The sequence below is a fragment of the Cylas formicarius genome, unplaced genomic scaffold (assembly GCF_029955315.1).
Source record: "Cylas formicarius isolate icCylForm1 unplaced genomic scaffold, icCylForm1.1 PGA_scaffold_9__14_contigs__length_23061073, whole genome shotgun sequence".
In the NCBI taxonomy this organism is placed as follows: Eukaryota; Metazoa; Arthropoda; class Insecta; order Coleoptera; family Brentidae; genus Cylas; species Cylas formicarius.
This window is the reverse complement of record NW_026844365.1, coordinates 17,196,777-17,218,004: the sequence shown is the minus strand read 5'-3', so window position 1 is coordinate 17,218,004 and position 21,228 is coordinate 17,196,777. Positions and strand designations below refer to the sequence as shown.

Here is a 21,228-nt window from a genome sequence, read left to right as displayed (position 1 = left end):
CAAGCTCTACGTAGCAAATCAATCTCTAAGATCCAAAGAACTATGATATTTTTAATCAAGAGTACGATCTTCTGGGTAACAATCACATGGAAGCGATACAAATCCATCAAAGATTTGAAATAAATCCATATCGATGTTTACCAAAATCACTTGCACTCGCAAAGATTTTTTTTTTTTAGTAGTTCTTGCATCAAATCTAAAATCAAATTGGCAGACGACAAAATAACGTATTTTAGAATATACTGTCATCATACCAGCAGCAATGTTATCATTTGTCCATAGTTCGGATGTAACCGAAAATCACATTTACTCCTTGTCCTGTAAATTATTACATTCCAAACCGCATACTGACTAAACTGACAACATCGCGTTAATGTGTTAAACTGCAGAGTTAAACACTCTAGAGCTCGAGCTTTGAATCGATATTTTAAATTGGTTTATCGCGCCCTTCCCTTGATAAAAGTGTGATCGGATGGTTTAACCCTTCGTTCGACGATAAGCGACGTCGTCGGTGCTCTATAAACTTACGTGCGCGTCAGTTTCGGATAAACGTCCATAGAGTAGCACAGTCTGAAGTAATTTTCCCAAGCTACGGCCGCCATAGATAGCACTGTGACTAGGAAGCACCACACGGCGATGAACCACTGGAAACGGCAAACGCCAAGACTGTCACGGAGTCCCGCTAGTATCACTATGGCTGAAGCTGGTATCACCAGGCCTGACACTAGGAGATCGGCCAAGGCTACGTTTACGATGAACGTGTTGCCTGCAAAATGAACATTTCTTGACTCGTTTGCTCAACAAAATTAAAAATAATCGAAAACACAGGTTATTTCGATAGTCACATTTCGAAAAATACCGGACCTAAGAAAAAACTAATATTGAAGTATACGCATATAAGGATTACCATAGGTTTTGGCTGAAGCTGAAAGCTCTTGAATGTCTAATTTTCAATTTCCTCAGGCTTGTTTGAAAGAGAAAGGTTAGTGATTTTAGTTGCCGTTAGTGCTGTATAGTTTAAATTAAGTTAAGATTCAGTTTTATTTTTAAAAAAAGTATGATACCGATATTAAAATCGAAATTAAAAAAAAAAACTCAATTCAATACGTTCATCCTTTTCACAGTTATTGCATTTATTTTTTATGGTTATTTATTTACATTTAAAATTGATTTTAATTTACTTGGAGGGGACAGAATATGACATAGAAAGTTAATTGTTTTACTAAACCGTACTACAAAATTACTATGAAAACAATTTTTGGTGTCAGATGGAGGTGACGCAAAATGTTCTTTTGGTTTTAACATTTTTTCTTACAATTATGTCCGATCACGATATCAAAAAAACTTATACGGAATGATTCAGGCTCTTTGAATTTTGTTATACATTCCAGTGGTACAATTTTTTTCAGAATCTCTAGGTCCAGTAGTTTTGGAGATGTGGCCTGTGGTCGCTTTTAAGGGTATAAAATGTATAATTAATAAGTCAATCATATAGGGTGATGCGCGTTGCCTGTCTCATTAATTTTGGAATACATAATGGTGGCCTGATATGGAACAAAAGGGTACAATTTCTATCAAAAGTAGGGTATCAATTACAGACCAATTTATAAATTACAGTAACTGATATTATTTTAGTATTGTCCCGTTACTGTGGGTTTGTCTAGAAAGAATTAAGAATTAATATACAAATTTTAAAGACCAGTTTATTATCTGCCTGTATCTGTGGTTCAGTTAAGACAAGAGAGAGCTTTTTTAGTATAAAAATCAAAGCGCATCATTTCCTGGAAGCAAATTTCGAGCTATAAATCTCTGCAACGCCAAAGGAAAGCTTTGGAGGTTTTCCAGTATCAAAGAACCAACGTATAATTACAAAACTTGCCCCGATTCTGGTTTTGATAGAGAGATCACGTCGAATTGATTCCGAATAAAATTCTAGTTAAATGTTTAGTTGCTTTCTTTTTTAATAAACCTATTTTGCGTTTCATGTGTCTGTCTGTTGATACTAACTGCTTAAAGTATTGCTGATATCTTTAAATTACGGAATAAGTAACAATATAGCACATGTATGACATTTTTATGAGGCTGTTTGGTCTATTCCAACTTAGGATTAGCGTGTTGTTTTATAAGAGAAAAAGTTTTACTATTGTTTTAAATTCAAGAAATTTTTTTCAAAAGCTCAGCCGTAACAGGTAAATGGCAACGAAGGTTACTTAGAATTTTGTGTAATATTCCAAACTGGATAACCTTTAATAGAGCACTAAAAGCGAATCACCCTGTATGTTTCACCCTGTATATTTAATATTTCAAGAAAAGTAAACTAAAACCAATAACCATAATTACATATACCTCTATCCAAAATAACTTTCAACATAAGGGTTTATTTACTCAGCAAGTTAAATTAAGAAAATTCTACTTCACATTTGACAATAATAAATATACCTAATAATAATCAGCTAGACTAATCAATAACAATAACTAAATGTATATTTAAAAAACCCATGCATCTTTTTTCTAGGTAGGTGATCTAAAGACTAGTTAATATAGTCTATTCATTGAAAACCTTATTAAAATTCAAAACTGGTACAAAAAACTAAGTGGACACTATCTACAGTACGCATTCATGTTTGGTCATTTCAATTTCCACTGAACGTCGCAAATAATACCTCTTAATGACCAATCAACATTAAAGATCTTTTCGAAAATATCATTTTATTCAGACTGACTTAGTAATATCCAAAAGGAAGAAAGTTTTTGTTTTACCTAAAGGTAAAAGTTGAAATTTATTAGATACTTATCGTGATTTGAAATATCTAATTCTATATCAATCTGTTTTTAATATATCATCCATTTAGTTTTAGACATACGAGGGTAGGGTGAAAAGTCTCCTGACCAAGAAAAACGATGTTTTTTTTTTTAATTTGTTTTATTTTTGGACATAATCTCGATCAACACATTTCTCATAACGGCGTTTTAATTTGGTAATACCAGTTTTAAACGTAGATTCGTCAAGCTCGTCAAAATACTGATTTACAGATTTAATAACTTCTTCGTTGCTCTGTTACCACCATTTTTTAAGGTTAAGAAACAGTGGGTTAAATCTGGAGACTACGGAGGTTGCAGCATCAGTTCAAACTTCAATTCGTGGATTTCGGACATGGCAACAATCAACGGTGCATTATCGTGATGAAACAATTTTTTTTCTTCGCCAAATGAGGTCGTTTTATATGCACCTCGTTCTTCAAACGCTGCAATAGCTCTGGGTAAACAATTCCTCTCGCATCCCAAAAGATAGTAGCCATAACCTTGTTTGACGATCAAATTGTTTTGGACTTCTGCAACCCATTGTTTCGACTGTTCCTTATTTTCAGGAATGTAGTGATGGACCCAAGTCTCATCAATAGTTATGAATCGACGCAGAAATTCGTTTGGCGGCACCCACCTAGCACACAGCTTTTTCATGCTCAAGTGGTTGTGCAAAATATTCCTACAGACCTCAGCTAACTCAGCGTCTCGCACAATGTGTTCTTAAACGCAAAATAATGTAGCGATTAAGATGACACTGTACATACAAGCTCGGTGCGAATAGTACTGTCCAAAACTAGGCCTAGTGGCGCCACCTCTTATTGAGCTGACATCACTGATTATAACCTCAGCCAACTCAACATTCTACAAAAAAATGGTTGCTCTAGTGAGTCATTTTGTAGTGTGGTTAGACAGCGACGACTGTAATAATAGCACTTCATCACCTTGATGGGGCTAAAGTTTGCCCTTAGGTAATTTTTCCTTTGTGTGTAGTATTATTATTTTTTCTTTGTTTTGGCAATTTTTTCCTCAACATTGAGATTAAGTCATTAAATTATGTTATGCTATTTCCATAGCACCCTGTATAGCGGTGTTGAGCCTTTGTCAATAGGAGGGTTGCGGGAATATTTTCGACACGGTGATCGGTATTTAACGCCGCGTTCGTGAACATTATTTCGTCTAATTAAACGGAAATTCATCCTCATTTGATTGATGGCCAACGTATTCTTTTACTTAACTAATTTGATGGGGGTGAGAGCTATTGTGGGAAGCTGATGAATCTCCATCAATGTCCAACATGAAAATAACTGTCCGTGCCATGTGGCAATTGCTTTTGGTGTTCGGCTAAATATAATCGACTGGTCACCTCTTCAAATCAAAGACTGGGCAGTTTTGACATTGAGGATTCGGAGAGTGTGTGTATATTCAGACCATATAGCACAATCCTTAAAGTAAGGGCTTTAAGAATTTCCGTACCATTTACTTTAGACAAAGCAGATATCAAATGGGTAACGATGGACTGGTTATATTTTAAACGCACATGAATATCCATTGCTCCTTTTCAAATTTATTGCATGTTATTGTGAAAATATACAATTAATTTATTTAATAAGGATTAAGATTGACTTCTTTGTTAAAGTCCTTTTTCTTGGCCAGGAAAGTTGAAAGTCAATAGGTGAAGTCTGGATTATATTAACAAGACCACTAAGACCGTTGCTTTTGTTTTTATCATTTTTGCGATCCTGAAGAAGTGATTTGTATGGTAAGATCAAGTAACCGGGTGATCTTTGTTCGATGTGTAAGTAAGGTTTTCTTGAGGTACGCTAATATTATTAATAATATGATAAACAAAAATGTTCAATGCGAATGGCTAGTTCATAAATATGTTCAAAACGTTTATAACCAAAATCATAATAATTTCTGTCCGAAAATAAGCAATAATATAAAAGTTACATCGTAGAATGGCTTAAAATGTAATATAATTTGCTAGCCGATAGTTCTAAAGATACTACAAGGAATATGGTGACAAATACTGCGTATACATGTGGAAAACTTTTTTTGGATTTAAATTTTGAGACAATTTCAAATGATATTTCGAATGGTTTTGATTTTGTTATTAAAGCGTTTACAGATTTCGACATTTTGACAGTCATATCTGTCATATATTTTTTTGTTTTTAAATAAAATGGATCCAAAAATAATGATAATGATAATTCCTTATTTTCTCTGTCAGGGGCTTCAAAATGAGCACTATCATACATTTGCAGAAAAATAAAATTAAAAATACACACAAAACGTATTTTGAGGCTGCGTTGGTTAGCTTTTTGACAAAGTCCAGTTTACATGAATAAATTTTAGATGCAATCTCGATAGGATCCCTTTTTTTCGAATCGAATTTGGATTGAAATGATGAAACTTGATGCCGAAAAATAATGGGTTTTCATGGATTCAATCGCAATTCAAATCGATTTGAATCACATGTATACGTAGTAAAGGTGAAAGTTGATTTCAGAAAAAATATTTTTATGAGAATGGTTTAGAACAGTTCGGAAAGGAGTAAAATGCTAAATTCTGCGTATTCGTTTAGAATGTGAGTTAATTATTAGTTGTTACGTTTATCGTTACTTATGTGTATCAAGGTTGACCGGGTAAAATAGTCAAATATTCTTTTATTCTATTTATTCTATAAACATGTTTTCCAAATTTGCTTCGTTTTCGAAATATAGGGTGTCAATATTTTGGTTAGTTAATTGGTTAGCATTTCGGAGATTATGATAAAACTTGGCACGTCTAGGGAAACTGTTTCAATTTTTTTCCCCCAAAAACTAAAAAAATCCAAATGCAAAAAATGGGTTTAGTGTTAACAGCGATTTTTCTTAAAAATTTGTCCCGCATCTCGAAAAGATGCAAATTATAACATGTTTCTAGGGAGAAATTGTCTCTATATAAAATATATTTATCTATTCCATAGTTTGGATAGCCTTCTATAGGGACGTTCTACACGACTACTATCTAAAACGATATCAAAAAATAGTTTTACCCAAATTACAAACGTTTTTGGGCTGCCATGCATGACTTGGAAATGTTAGAAATTTACCCGAAGACATTTTCCGTTCCGCATCACTTCCTGCGAGACATTTAAAGGTTACTGACCGTAGGAAACAAAGTCTGCAGGTCGGCATGATCCCTGGCGGGGAGTATTGAGGGTCCCCGTACACGCGAAGGTCCCTTATGTTTGAAAAACACGAAAAATTAACTTATATTTCGTAGACGGCAATTGAGTTGGGTAAAATATGGTCTGTACGGATTTTTTTCTCGGTCTCCGTTATTAATCCGAAATCGATTGTGGTGTGCGGTGGAAAAAATGTGGCTGCATTTGTGTCTTCCGATAGACAGGAGGCAGAAAAGCCTTTAAATATAACGATCATTTTCTAAATATAAACCGTATTGTCTCTACTGAGGAAATCATAAAATAACTTATTTTTATATGGGAAGTAATTAAATTAACAAAACTGAATTAATTAAATCATTTGGACAGCATGCAAAGGTTTGGTTGAAATCAATAAAAAACAGTTTGCAACCCTTGTTCTACAAACATGTTACAATCTTGCCTTAGTTGGCCAGCAAGGTTTCACAATGTGTCAGTAGAGAAGACACGTCTATGAGCAGTTTTGCATAATTCGCCGCTGATTGCTTACTAAGATTCGATTAAACATGGGTCCCTCAATGAAGGTTTTATATTTAAGTTACTTACCACAATAATTTAGACCAGTCTACTATGTCATTAATTGAGGGCTGATTAAGAAATATTTGCTGAACATAAGTTACTTACCAACTAGTCATATTTCTGTTTACTTATTTACTTTACTTTATACTTAAATAACACTTAAACACTTAAATACTTAAATAAACAAGACATACATTAGAGCATTGCAAAACTATGCTAGCATAATAAAGGTAGGAAATAGAATTTCTTCGCCGTTCACCCTCTTCAAAATATATGTCCGAACATCAATAAGATCATGGATGAGAAAATGTTCCGAGATGGGAATATTGCCTCTACACCTTGCTGTTGGAAGAATATTCTAAAACTGAACACCTATTAGTCGGATGATCCCTTTCAAACATAAAACTCGTAAATAGTATAATTAAAGGCTGTAGAGAGTATAAGTACCTAGGAAGTGCAAACGGAAACACCGAAAAAGATATTTACAACAGAATTACACAAGGTCGTATGGCGATTCGACAACTGAACGCCATTTTGTGGTCCAAAAACATCACGGCAACAGAAATCTACATTTATAAAGCTGTTAGTGAACCCAACCCATCATCACATATAGTTCAGAAAATTGGCAAGAATCTTTAAGACGAGCATCCAGAATATTATAGAAAGAACTGGCATAAAAGAATATATTTTAGAGAGAATACAAAAAAGGCAACTGATATGGTATGGCCAGATAAACAGAATCCACAGAAATAGGTGACCAAGAAGACTCCCAGAATATACATCGACAAATAGGAAGAAAAGAGGGAGACCCAGTAAATCTTGGACAGAAGGAATTGAATGATTGAAGATGCCATTAGAAGAGAGAAATGAACGAAAGGGATTGCCACAATAGAGAAATCTGGAGACCCCCGCCTATATATATATATATATATATATATATATATATATATATATATATATATATATATATATATATATATATATATATATATATATATATATATATATATATATATATATATATATATATATATATATATATATATATATATATATATATATATATATATATATATATATATATATATATATATATATATATATATATATATATATATATATATATATATATATATATATATATATATATATATATATATATATATATATATATATATATATATATATATATATATTATCTTTATTTAGCTAATCCAAAACCAATATCACATTGCATTAATTATACAAAAAGTATACTCTTCTTCTTACTCTTGTCTTGTCTATTGGTAAAATATTAATAAGCCTTAACTTAAGCAGTCTTGTGAAAACTAGGTCTGTGTTGGTGGTATTTTTTTTGAATGTCCATATTAGTGGATTTTTGACGGTTGTCGGTTGTTTTTAAACATTTGATATTTCATGAATATGTTTTTTAGTGGTCTGACGTTATATTATTGGCTTAAATTTATAAATTTATAATCCCTTAGGATATACTGTAAAAATAAAAAATATAAAAAAGAAAATAAACTGATCATTAGAATTCATCACTATGTAGAATCACTAGACTTGCGTTGAAGCAGTGCAGAAGAATATTCATTGTTTTTAATTACATCTTTCATTGTTTCTGGTCTTACTTAAATTTTCTTGATAAGCTTATTGCCTTTTTGAAAACAATAATACATAAACCGGATTGGAATTCATTTCCTCGTAGCCAGGTGCTACAGTTGCTCCTGTTTTTCCACTTAGATTTTTTTCTACCCGCCATTTATTATTTCATACTTTTGAAAAAAGTGCAACTAAATGGTTTTCTGTCTGAAAGTATTAATATTAAAAACTTATCACATTTCAATATTATCTTGAGGTTAAAACTAAAGTTTATGAAAACAAGCGCATTGCGTAGAGATTCTAAATTATTTTACACTTTCAATTAGTTGCTAATTTTATCTGTCAAATCTAACTAAACCAAACTAACCAACAGGAATATGAATTACGAGTTATTATTAACGTCTCATTAAATCTAGTTTGTCAAATAAAACAATCCCTTCGAAGGACATAAAGTTACTCCGTAGCTGACAATATTCCTACCTGTTACATAGTATTTAGTATAATAAATTTAATAGGAGCCGTTATTCGCCATCACTGGTTCTTCTTAATGCCTCAACGCCCCAACCATACTGCCTAACATCCCTTCACTGTTGTAACATTCCGGCCAATACAGTTTTCAAGTTCCGGAATGGAAGTTCCAGCCTCTCATAGGTCTGCTATCCAACCGCGTTCGAATTCTCTTAATTGACAATACAAGGCACGTCTTTTTACAGGAAAACGATGTCTCCAATACTTCAAGGACAATAAAAAAAGTCTAAGCGAACAAAAAAAAATCGCTAGAGTGTCCCACAGGGCAAGTTTTTGCTATTTAGTTACTAGCCGCCTCATTAAAAGCAAACTGGGTAAATAAATTCAGAATATTTATTTTGGTGTCGTTAACTAAAAAACAGACTGGGTGAGAAAAAAAAATACTTTGTTTGCAGTAAGACTTAAAAGGCCCTAATAGACGTATATCAACTAGACAATCTCTTCAGTGTTTAATGCAATGGTTTGGTGGTAGTATTGAATACGAAAAGCGAAAAGTACTACAAATGAGGAAAAGGAATTGAACATTTCACTTGATGTTCAAGATAATCTCCAGGTCCACCACTGGAAAACACAAATGGAAGTACACCAACAATTTCTGGACAGAAATTTTGAGCAAAGGGTAAACTTCTGCACCATTATAAATGGAGCAATAGATGCAGAACCATTTTTTTTGTCTAAAATAATGTTTTCCGATGAAGCTACTTTTCGTAGTAATAGTGCAGTTAAAAAACTTTTTGCACAATGATTTACTTCAATTTCTACATTAAGTTGAGATCCGAAAAATTTGATTTCTGCTCTGATCCTTTGGATGACCCCCTCGATCATGTGACTTAATACAGCTAGATTTCTTTCTATGGGGATATATTAAAGATCCTATATACATAAATGCCTCTATAAGATACGGAAGATACGGAACATAGGATTATTCCAAGCAACGTCCAAGAAAAAATACGAAAAAGACTAAACAAGTGGAATTTTAGCAATTTGTAATAATAGGTGTTAGGAATGTTATTTACTTTTTCTACTCCCGTCTGTAAAATACCTAATTACCCATCGATCTAGCGTGCGGGAAGCATCACTTTCCCACGTCAGTTTCGTTTCCCATGATTCCGAGCCACTTCGGACATTTCCGGGATTTTACCGCACTTGTTTTCGGAGATATTTCCCACGCATTGAAATTTGAGGTTTGTCAATTCTGACGGTCATGTCAGTCGTGTTGTTTTGCGGAAATGTACCCAAAAACTAACAGTTTTAACTCACTCGTTTATTAAAAACTCGCTCCGCTACGCTTCGCTCGTGTCAAATAAACTCGTGAGTCAAATGTCCTTTACCGCACTTGTTACATAATATACTATTTTCTATGAATTTTAAATCTGATCATTATTTAGACCAAAATTACTGGCTTTATCTACGGCTCCAACAAAGTACTTTCTCCTGTTGATTTTATTATCTTAACAGAGCCCGGCTGGCTAATAGTGTTGTCATGACCAAGAAATATTATAGCAATAGTCTTTAGATAGAGAGAATGGTAAATATTAGAAAAGTTAAAATAAATCACAAAGTATTAACAAAATCTAGATTTTTTAATTTAAAATGTTTCAAATATATTCGTTTATTTTGAACATCCTGTAGCTTCTAGTTCAAGTTTCGTTGTATACTTCTTTTACGTTATCTTCGAATAACACTAATATCAACTATGTGTGATCTGTCGTAATTTTTTGGCAAGCGTGGAAACCAGTATTTTTTAGAAAAAACTATTAGGCATGCATCATTATTTATAAAAAAGTTCAACATTTTTAAAAGCAATTCGAAACAAAATTTTAAAAATGCATGTTTAAGTTTCATAGTAGAATTAAATATTTTGTTCTTAGTCTTTTCCAATCGGTGTTTTCATTTTAATTTTAATAACGATATTGCTTGGACTTGTTATGGTTAATTCTTTTCTGTGATTCCGTGCAATTTTTGGTTTTCGAAAAGTTGAATGAAAATTTTGAATGCTTGATTTAAACAATTTAACATGTCAACTTTTTAACACGTTTCCTAGCAAGACACGCATAAAGTGTAAGATTGAAAGCTCTGTGTAGAGATTCCACGTGTTTTCGGGTCAAACGTTCCAAAATACACGAAACTTTTTATCGAGTTATCGACTACGTTCTATAGTCGCGTTTACGTCGGTTTTACGTCTTTTCTGGCAAATTTCATCACGCGAAGCAAATATTACAGGCAATTTTAGATAAATTGCAGGGCGATTAAAATGTTGTTGTCGAAGGGCTGTTAACCACGGAAAAATTATCAAATAATAATCGCGACACCATAATTTATGTATTCTGGGGGAGGTTTTATATTCCAAAAAAGAGTTTATTTTCTGTTTGATAGATGTTTATTCGCTATTCATAAAGTAAATTATAACTAATTTTAAATTAGACATTCTGATTTGATATCAATCGACTTGCAAATGCCAAAAGTCTAAGAAACTTAAAACATTTTGTAATGTTTTCTTTCGCAATTAAATCATTAAACGTCAATAATTTGAAAGGAATATGTTGAAACAATTTCTTTTAAAGGATATTAGAAGTTTTTTTTGTAAAATAAAATTTTGTAACCACTTTATTTCTTCTTCAGATTAAACAATCACCCAAAATATTTTGTTTCTCAAACCTTTCTTTATTTTGCAAGCCACTGAACCTGAGTGTAATAATAATAATAGTAATATTTAAGCGTTAAATATACGGGGAATCTACTGACTTCATATCTAAATCTGACACTTACTAGAAAAATTAAAATTTCAAAGGATTTGCGATACTCATTATTTATCAAAAATTTTATTATTTATTATGTCGTGATAGTTTATGGAAATTAACTGTTCATTTTGCGTAAGTGCGTAAGTGGAGGTCTAATCTTTGTAACCATTTTTAGAAACAAGGAGGACAAATTAATATTTGTATACTCATGAAATGTGTCAAAGAATTATTTTCTTCACTCCACAAAGCAGTTTAAAAAATATTGTAAAATAAACTCAATCCAACCATGTCATAATAGAAAATTATTTAAAAAATCCTTACAACATTGCCAGCATCATAAATCAGTTTCAAATGATAATTTCTCAATACCACTTGCATCTGTCAGAAACAGTATTACAACAGTCATATATTTACTAATTTCTAAATTTTTTTTCCTTTACTCTTACAATTTGATAATGTTTTATCTATATATTTTTGAGTATAGCCATAGCATAGCATACTGCTTAAGTCTACATCGAGTGATGCTTCGTCACTGCCTATTGTTCATTTGCAGAGTGTTTGGATGGTTCTTAATATGATTGCTTCAGAATAGTTAGATTCTATATTTAAATACTGTTCGGTATTAGGACATCTAAAAACGCTAAGCAGCCGTTCCTCTCTTTCGCAACGGTAAATTTAATGGACGGTCGCAAAGAATTAAGATGATTGAGAAAGGAATATAGCCGTCCAACTGTTGCATTCCAGATGAAGATGTCGTCAACATATCGAAGCCAGACCATAAGTTTAACAATTGCTGCAACTATAGTGTGAGTTTCAAAAGTTTCAAACCATTTCATGTACAATAAAATCTCTCTTGAGCGGAAAGTGATGTGGCCAGACTTTAAGCCCATATATTTTATATTGATATTTCTACAAAAGAAGAAATAAATAAAACTTAACACAAAACAGAATACATCAAAAATAAATAACAACAACAACATTATTCATATTAAATTTTGTATTTATGCCAATATAATGATAACAAACTACATACATTTGGAAGATGCATCGCTTTAGATTTTATTTGCAAAACAACTCATCCAATGTTGTTGACATAACTTGTTGGAAATGTATTTGCAAGTTCGATAACGTTCCAAAAGCATTATAGTATCCTTTATTTTCACAAACAAGTTTAAAGATTTTATTGTAGACATCTGATATTTCTTGATTTTGAAAAACTTCTTAAAACCTCTTAAAAAGGCTTCATCGGACATAGGTTCTTCAACAGTTTCGTTGTCGTGAATGTTAAAGAAATGTTCAATGTCTTCCCGGCCAATACAAATTTCTGTTTTCTTTCCACCAATTACAGCAAGTAAAGAAAGAGGGATTTCATCTTCTATATCACTATGTTCTTCCTCTAAATGCTGATTTTCTGATTGAAATGCTCTTCCAAAACGGTCTATTATATTGGTGTTAGTCACTTGATTCCATCCTGTTTTGGTTTTGGTTTTTAACTAAGTCATAGGCAGAATCCGCTGTGTCCATATTTGAAATTGTCGACAATGCCCTGATCCAAAGTTTGACATAGAGATGTGCAGTTCGGGGGAAGAAAACAAATTCTAATGTTTTTCAAATTTATATCTTTGGGACGAGCGGCGGCGTTGTCTAAAAACAATAACATCTTCCTCCTTTCAAAACCCATCTTCGATCGAAATCGTCTAACTAATCTCTCATTATATCACTTGTCATCGAGGCCTTTTATTAGATTTCCATATGACTAGTAACTTATTTGAATTAATGTTCTTGAATACCCTATGTCTGACTGATTTGCCTATAACCAATAGGTTTTCTTTCCCTTCATTCATATTGACACAATGTAGTGTGGTTATCCGTTGTTTGGAGAGATTTCCACCAAAGAATGTTTCGTTTTTTAGAGTCAGTTTTATTTGGTAATGCATAAAAAAAAGACTTTCCTCAGTAATATTTTATCAATTGAGATAAATTCTTTAAGAACAAAACAAACATCTTGTGGATATACTGATGCAGACTTTCCGGATATTGCTTTGAAAGCAATATTGTGTCCAAACCAACCAGACGAAGAACGAAAAGTACTTTAGCACGTATCAAGGGAGTTGAAAATTCAAGTCAACTTTGTTCTTTATAATCTCTGCAGCTTGAGTTTTTCCTGACCTGACCTCATTATTAAAAGTTGCAAAATTTGCGTCTACGCACTTCATCTCCTAATAATAATAATAATAATCCGTGGCTGTAGCTGGTCAGTTATCGGGAGCCGCAATGGGGTACGTTCGTCAGTTTAAAACGCTGAAAAACACTGGAAAATAAAATACGCGTGTTGGACAAAAACCAGAACCGTTAGGCAGGCTAGCTAGCTTCCTAGCGTGGATCGGAAGCTTTCAATACTAGAAGAAAACGATACTCGGGCGGACCAAGGCAGCAGGACTTGGATCAGGACCGTCAGGAGGAATTACTCGCAACGACCCCCGGCAGCGCAAATGGTACACGAGAAAATGGACAGGAACATCAAACTCAGATAAACTACCCTGAAGAGAACCTAACAGAGGATGCCCAACCAAGCCCTTCAGGGATTCAAAAGTAAAATAAAGAAAGAGAAGCAAAAGAAAATGAACCAACAAAATTTAGTAAAGAAGAATACAAGGCCAAACAGCCACCCCAACATCTCTGCGAATACATTAGCAACGCAGAGAAGATTTATAGTGAGTCATAAAAAACTAACTGAAATTGAGATAGACCAAGTCAAGGCGCAAGTTCAAACATCTATACAAGAAAAACCACAGAACCTAGGAAAAAATACACGAAATGAAACAGAAAACCCTAAAGTACAAGACCACAAGCACCTAACAATCAACGCGAAGGAAACAATCATGAATGCAGGGACAATCGATATAAGGAGCAGCATATTTCAGGGAGACTCACTATCGCCTCTCATTTTCTGCACGGCGCTTTTCCCGCTGTCAAATGAATTGAACAGTACCAATAGAGGATACGTACTATACAAGAAAATGAGGCAGGTCAACCTTTTTTACATTAACGACCTAAAATTATATGCAAAGAATGACAAAGAACAAGAAGATCTTTTTGTGACTGTCAAAGTATTTAGTGACGATATACGGATGCAATTTGGTTTGGATAAATGCGCCAAAATAACCGTAAAATGAGGAAAAACTGCAAAAATTCAAAATATGAACAAATGTAAAGATACCTCGGAATATTGGACAATATTGGTATGGAAGGTATAAATATTAAGGAAAACGTGTGCAAGGAATATTACAGCAGAGTCAGAAAAATCCTAAGTAGCTATCTTACAGAAAAAACAAATTCATGGCCATTACAGCACTTGCACAACCAGCCCTCACATACAGTTACGGCATTGTAGACTGGATAGAGGAGGACGTAGATAGGCTATATACAGTCAGAGAAAGAGGAGGAAGAGGACTGATCGGCAATGAGCATACTTACTACTTGACAATTATAAGGATCGCAAACTACTTAAGGGGAAAAAAAGATGATAGGCTTATGGAGTTGATAAATTACAACGAAATAGAGAGAAAAGAAAAATATACACTGATGAACAAAGGCCAAAAACTAACAAAAGAAGAATATACAAACAAATCTATAAATGAAATGAACGGAACCAGAGCAGCCTACAAAACGAAAAAGCTCAGACAACGATGCAGGAGGAAAATTAAGGAGGAAACAGAACAAAGATGGAAAAACAAAGAAATGCACGGACAGTATGACAGAGAAGTCGATAAGAATGGGATGGACAAGAGGCAGACATTCAGATGGCTGATAACAGGAATATCAAAGGGAAAAACAGAATCTTTGATAATCGCTGCTCAAGACCAGGCCATTTCAACCAACTATATAAGAAGAAAATATCCTAAGAAAAAATGGACGCAAGATGCAGACTTTGTAAACATTATGACATTATGATGAAACAATTAAAAACATTACCACAGGCTGCCCAGTCCTAGCAAGGAAAGAATATCTTGAACGTCACAATGAAGTATGCGTAACACTGCATTACAAAATCTTTAAGTACTACGGTATAGAGGTAGAAGACGCTTGGTACAACCACAACCTATAAAATGTTGAAGCCAAAGGGGAAATCACAATAATATGGCACACGCAAGTACAAACAGACAGGACTGTGATGGCAAACAAACCAGATATTATAATTAATGACATTAAAAACAAGACATGAGTATTCATCGACGTTGCCATACCATCAGATGCCCCAATAAAAGAGAAGGAATCCGAAAATATTATAAAATACAGAGACCCTCAAATAGAAGTGCAGAGAATGTGGGGGCTTAAAACAACTATTGTCCCCGTCATTATCGGAGCGACAGAAATCATCCACAAAAACCTTGCGGAGACACTCAATAAAATACCGGGTAACAACGAAAACACGATTGCGACACTGCACAAAACTACTCTCCTTAAGGCTGCCCACATCATCCGACGTGCCATAGGATAGGATCATGTCGAATCTACTGGAATTATGCATTCCCAACATTGCGTAAAATAAGCGCTAATAAATCCGATTTAGTTTTGTTGGGCCATCGAGCGAAGCAATTATTCGTGATTGAATTTTTGGCCCCTGGTGATCAAAACATAGCAAACAAGGAGCAGGAAAAGATACAAAACTATCAAGAGCTACTAGAAGACCTTAGTCAAATTTATGCTGGACGCACAGAAAAACTTGTAGTTTTGATCACTGGATGCATGGGAGGAATATATGCTGGCGCAGCACGAGAACTACACCAAATACCAGCGTGCCGCTCAATTATGAAAGTGTTGTCTTCGTCTACTTCGGAAACAAGGCTGTACCGACCAGTGACTCAGTTCGTGGCTCGAAGAGCCTATGATCGTATTTAAACCAGGACGTCGTTTTGTGAAGTCGGAGTCACAGAGCGACCTTTCTAGAAAATCTCAATCATAATAAACGTTTTGACTGCTAGCGAAGGAACATGAAAACCGGTCTGGCATAACAATTCAGAGAAGCCTATAAGAGATCAAATAAAAACGTCTCTGTGGAAATACACCATCACACCTAAAAGCTAGATATTTTAAAAATTTCCTTTAAACTTTTTCTAATCGAATATTGTATTTAATACCGTATGCCATATAATGACCCCATACTTTAGCATAGATCTAACATAACCAAAGTATAGTGTCTTTAGTGCTTGTAAGCTCACTAGCATTCCGAAATATGAATTCTAACTTTTTCAATGCACTGTTACAAGTTTGATTGATATAGTTGGCAAACGAAAACTCCTAAATATTTGGAGCCATCAATTCGTTTTAGTTTTATGTTTCCCAGAAAATAATCAAAACCAATGCAACCAATATTGTTCTAAAAACTAATAGAAAAACATTTGTCAATATTCAATGGAAATTTGTTGAGTTTACACCAAGAGTCAACAATTTGAAGATCGTTCTGAAGAGGGTGACAGTCATCTTAATTATGGATAAATATAAATATTTTCATATCATCTGCATATAGTAATAATTTATTCGATATTCCAGTAACTATATCACTAATAAGAATACTCCCTTGCATAGCCCCACTCGTGGCAATGAATTTATAGGACTTATGTCCTCTCACCTCGACGTATTGAACTCTGTCAAGTACGACTTAAAGAGCAATCCTAGATTTTCATCGAACCCAACCTCTACAAGTTTGTGGGGAAAAATATAATGTTCAACCCTATCAAAAGCTTTTGAGAAGTGTATAATCCACTTGAAGTCGATTATCCTATGCTTGAGAGGTAAATCGAGTGAAGCATGTCCCATTACGTTTGTTAAAGAAACCATGCTGAACTTGCGCTATCTAATTTTTAACCGGATCAAAATCACCATGGTACAATGCGCTCTCGAAAGCCCTCGCAAAAGGTGATAATATAGGCAGGGGACTGTAGTTCAAGATTTCACTGCTATTTCCCTTTGAAAAAAACGGGTTTATTCTAGTCCCATTCCAGATATTAGAATGTGTCTGAATTGCAAGATTAAAAAGATAAGACAAGGGTATTAGCACTTAAGAACCGTAGCTAGAACAACAAGAAAGAAACCGACTTCGCAAGGGATGCTTCGGAAAATCACCACATTTTGTGATTAATTTTGTTATTGTATTATAAGAATATATTAATAATATATTATAACAAATTCTGCTTCCGTCTAAGAGAGATTTTTCTCGTAAAAAATATTAAAAGCACTGTCTGCTCAAGAGAGTGTCCGTTTAAGAGAGAGTCACGAAAATGATTTTCTTACGGGAAGTTGTCGGGATTATATAAAACTGTCTGTATAAGGGATGAGAGGTGTAAAAGGGATTTCACTGTATGCACGAGAGCCACTTGAGAAGTTTTGCGATATAGCAATGATACAAGACATTTTTTTATATTCTTCTACATATTCTCCTTGCAACTCTAAACATTTCACCCGGCGATGCTTTGATCTCTCTAAACCGTCCAAATAGTACCCTGCGTTTTTCTCTGCAAAACAATTGCCTACGAAGGTAATTGCCTCCTTATTTGAAGAAAACCTTTGTCCTCCGCAGTTATCTGATGAGGGAACAAAAAGAAGTCGCTTTGGACTAGATCTGGCGAGTAAGGCGGACGGTCAAACAGTTCAAGCAGTAATTCGTGGATTTTCGCCATGGCAACCGTTGAGGAATGAGGTATTGATGAAACACGTTTTTTTTTAATAGGGCCGTTTTTCTCCTTTTTGAAGGTAATCGATTAAAATGACTCCATGGCTATCCTAAAAAACAGCCGCCATCGCTTTCCCAGCCGATGTTGCCACTACCCAGTCCACTGTTGACTGTATTTTTGATTCGCGCGTATATGTTACTTCTATCCAAGTTTCATCGACAGTAATTAATAGCAAGCAACTCCATAGCGTTGTTTTTGGTCTAACGTGAATAAACGCGGTACCCAACGCGCGGACAGCTTTCTCATGCCCAAGTCTTGATTTAAAATGCGACACACACATTTTTCGAACATTTTCATAACCTCTGCGATCTCGGTTACTTTAATACTACGGTCGTTTAACACATTTTCATGAACTTTAGCAATATTATCGTCGATAGTTACAGTTTTTGGACGTCCGGACCTTTCATCATCTCCTAAGCCCTAAATTTCACTGTGGTAAATTACTGTGTGCAAAGTCCAACTCAACTTTAATTTGCGTTGGCTTATTGCCTTTGACGAGTTCAAGATGGCTGAAACTAAACAAACTAAACAACCAAAACAACTACGATCACTAGCTTTTAGTAACTGATGCCGCCATCTTCAGGGTGGGGTGGGAAACGTTTCAAGCGACCCTCGTATAAATTCGCAGTAGCCTAATGTATAAGCTTCGTAGACGTAGAATTAGAATTAGTCTGCGCTTGATCAAGGTTAGTGATATATCTACCCAATAAAGGCTAGTTACCTAATTTACTGTAATAGGATTTCATGTTATTGCATATTCAGTTAATAATAAAAGAAACAGATAACATGTTACAATCTGGCAAAGTACTTTCCATCACTCTCAAAAATGTAGCAAATCTTGGTTTACCGTCAATTTCTAGATCTGTGAGCATGAAATATCACTCCTTGGCTACAAAAACAATTACAAGACTAATTATAGGAAAATATCGTACAAGTAGATAACAATCTCGCACTTATAGTTCGAATTATTTTCATCGAGTTTACGTTGCGAACAACAAATATATCAAAGCGCTATCATTTTGTCAATCTTCAGAAACGGCTAACAGGGCATCGGGTTCGAAAATACCCCTCGTAACAATTGCTCGTCTCTATATTTAACCCGAGATTGAGCCCCGCTGACACAGAAACGTAACCATTCAGCAAATCTACGCGGAAAACTTCAACGCTGAATTATATCGCCGATTCCGCATCTCAACCATACCATTAACTTTCTCTTCACGGTCTCCGCGGAGCGTTCCCTTTTCGTCCTATTTCCCCACGTATATATCCATAATTTATTGCGTGAGTAAGTTATGCCACGAGGCAATAAGAACCGGCTGCGCCGTTGCCAAAGTTATACGATTGGCGTTGCACATTGAACGATCGATACCGATTACCGACGAAAACATTCATAAAGTAACAGAAATGTTTATCAATAATAGCAAATTGACCATCAGAGAGATATAGGAAGACTTGAACGCTGTCTATGGATCCGTCCAAGACATTTTGGTTGATGATTTGGGTTTCCAACGTATAACAGTAAAGTTGGTAGCCAAAAATTCGTCGCAAGAGACCAGAATTGGGTGCAGAAAACTCGTGGACTTTGCACCATGATAACGTATCGTCGCACAATGCCATCATTATTAGTAAATTTTTGAAAAAAAATGCAACACATAACATCCAACAGCCACCGAATTCAAATGATTTGACTCCCTGTGACTTCCTTATGTTCTGTTCAATCGAGTCTAAAAATCACTACCTGCAACACGTTTCAGCAACCGAGAGGTAGTAATGGAAAAACTGCAGGAAGCACTGATGGACATACCGAAAACAGAATATAAAAAATGTTTCGAGGATTAAATCAAGCTTGTTGCATGTTGCAGTAGATGGGATTACTTTGACGTGACAATATAGATTTAGATGAAGAAACTCATTATCTTCGTCGCAGGCCAAAGCTAAACCTTAATCAGGAATTCTTTTCGCTATTTTTCAACTCAAACAGTGTCAAGTGTAGAGAAATGGCTCATAGAAGCTATCGAAAAAATTAAATTGCAATAGAACTAACGAGTGGCACAAAGTCTGTCGCCATTTTTTCTTAAGTGGTGCCCATATTATATTATTATATTGTTTGTTGTATTGTATCATATTCAATAATATTACTAACTCAACAACCACACTTTGTTACAAGAAGTGTTGCCGCATTAAACAATAATCTTAGTGAACGAAGACCACAGCAATTCCCTATGCAAAGCACTGACCCTGTTATATGTTACTTCTTCCAGAGCCGACGGAAAATCAGCTTGCCCAATTCCTTTCTAAAGCAGTACGAAAAGTGCTGAGCAATCAATAATTTTTTTTTATAAAGAAAAAATTCTACAAAGCACTTCTTCATATCACGGATGATATTTTGCCCACTTTCTCAGTATAACTCTACTTTACTAAGGCCTTTACTTCTAATAATGAATTGTTTGGCTAGCAGAAGAGAGACTGTTCTTCTGAAGGACAAAAAGTTTTCTCTCAGGGATCAATTTTGGGAGCACTCTTGATTAACATGCTCACGTCCAGATTTCTTTTGGCATTCATCTCCATTTGTATGATGCTATGCTTTCTTTGGCTCAGCAAGAGATGGCTCAGGCTAGGACCTGGATTAGGATCTTCATATTGCCATACAGGACTCTTTACTTATGAACTAAAATAATTTTTTTCCAGGTTCTGTTGAGATTGAGAATATAAGTCTACAGTTGAAAGCCGCTGGCAGAAATATGTTTTTATAGACCAGAAGCTTACATATTAACCAGTTATCCAGAGGTGAACCATCGCGCTGCAAATATAGCTGAAATATTAAGTTTTTATCGTTCATCCTAGAAACCAAAAATAACACTATTACGAAAATTCACTTGCTGCTTATTTTTCACTGTTGTAAATGAGTACAGTGGAATCAATTAGACTACTCTTACTATTCTATTCTGTGACAGCAATAAGTTTAATGAAAAAAAATAAATAAATAAAACAGTATCTAAATAAATCCCTGCATTAAAATTATACTTATGGTAGTGGAACATCTTCTGTTTTATTTCATTTTTGGAATATGAGAAGAAGATTTCATTTACGAAGT

At 34.4% G+C, this 21,228-nt stretch overlaps 1 protein-coding gene and 1 long non-coding RNA gene across 5 annotated transcripts in view; one reads left to right on the top strand and one right to left on the bottom strand.

The window, feature by feature from the left end:
- LOC132707384 (melatonin receptor type 1B-B-like) overlaps positions 1–21,228 on the bottom strand; it is a 121,384-nt gene that overhangs the window by 33,211 nt on the left and 66,945 nt on the right. For both annotated transcript variants that reach the window (XM_060679224.1, XM_060679225.1), the window contains one exon: positions 529–766. In XM_060679224.1, the coding sequence (XP_060535207.1) occupies positions 529–766 (238 nt within the window). The remainder of the gene's footprint in view (positions 1–528; positions 767–21,228) is intronic.
- The window catches only part of LOC132707385 (uncharacterized), a 46,462-nt gene that overhangs the window by 16,683 nt on the left and 8,551 nt on the right, over positions 1–21,228 (top strand). The gene's annotated exons all lie outside the window — the stretch shown is intronic.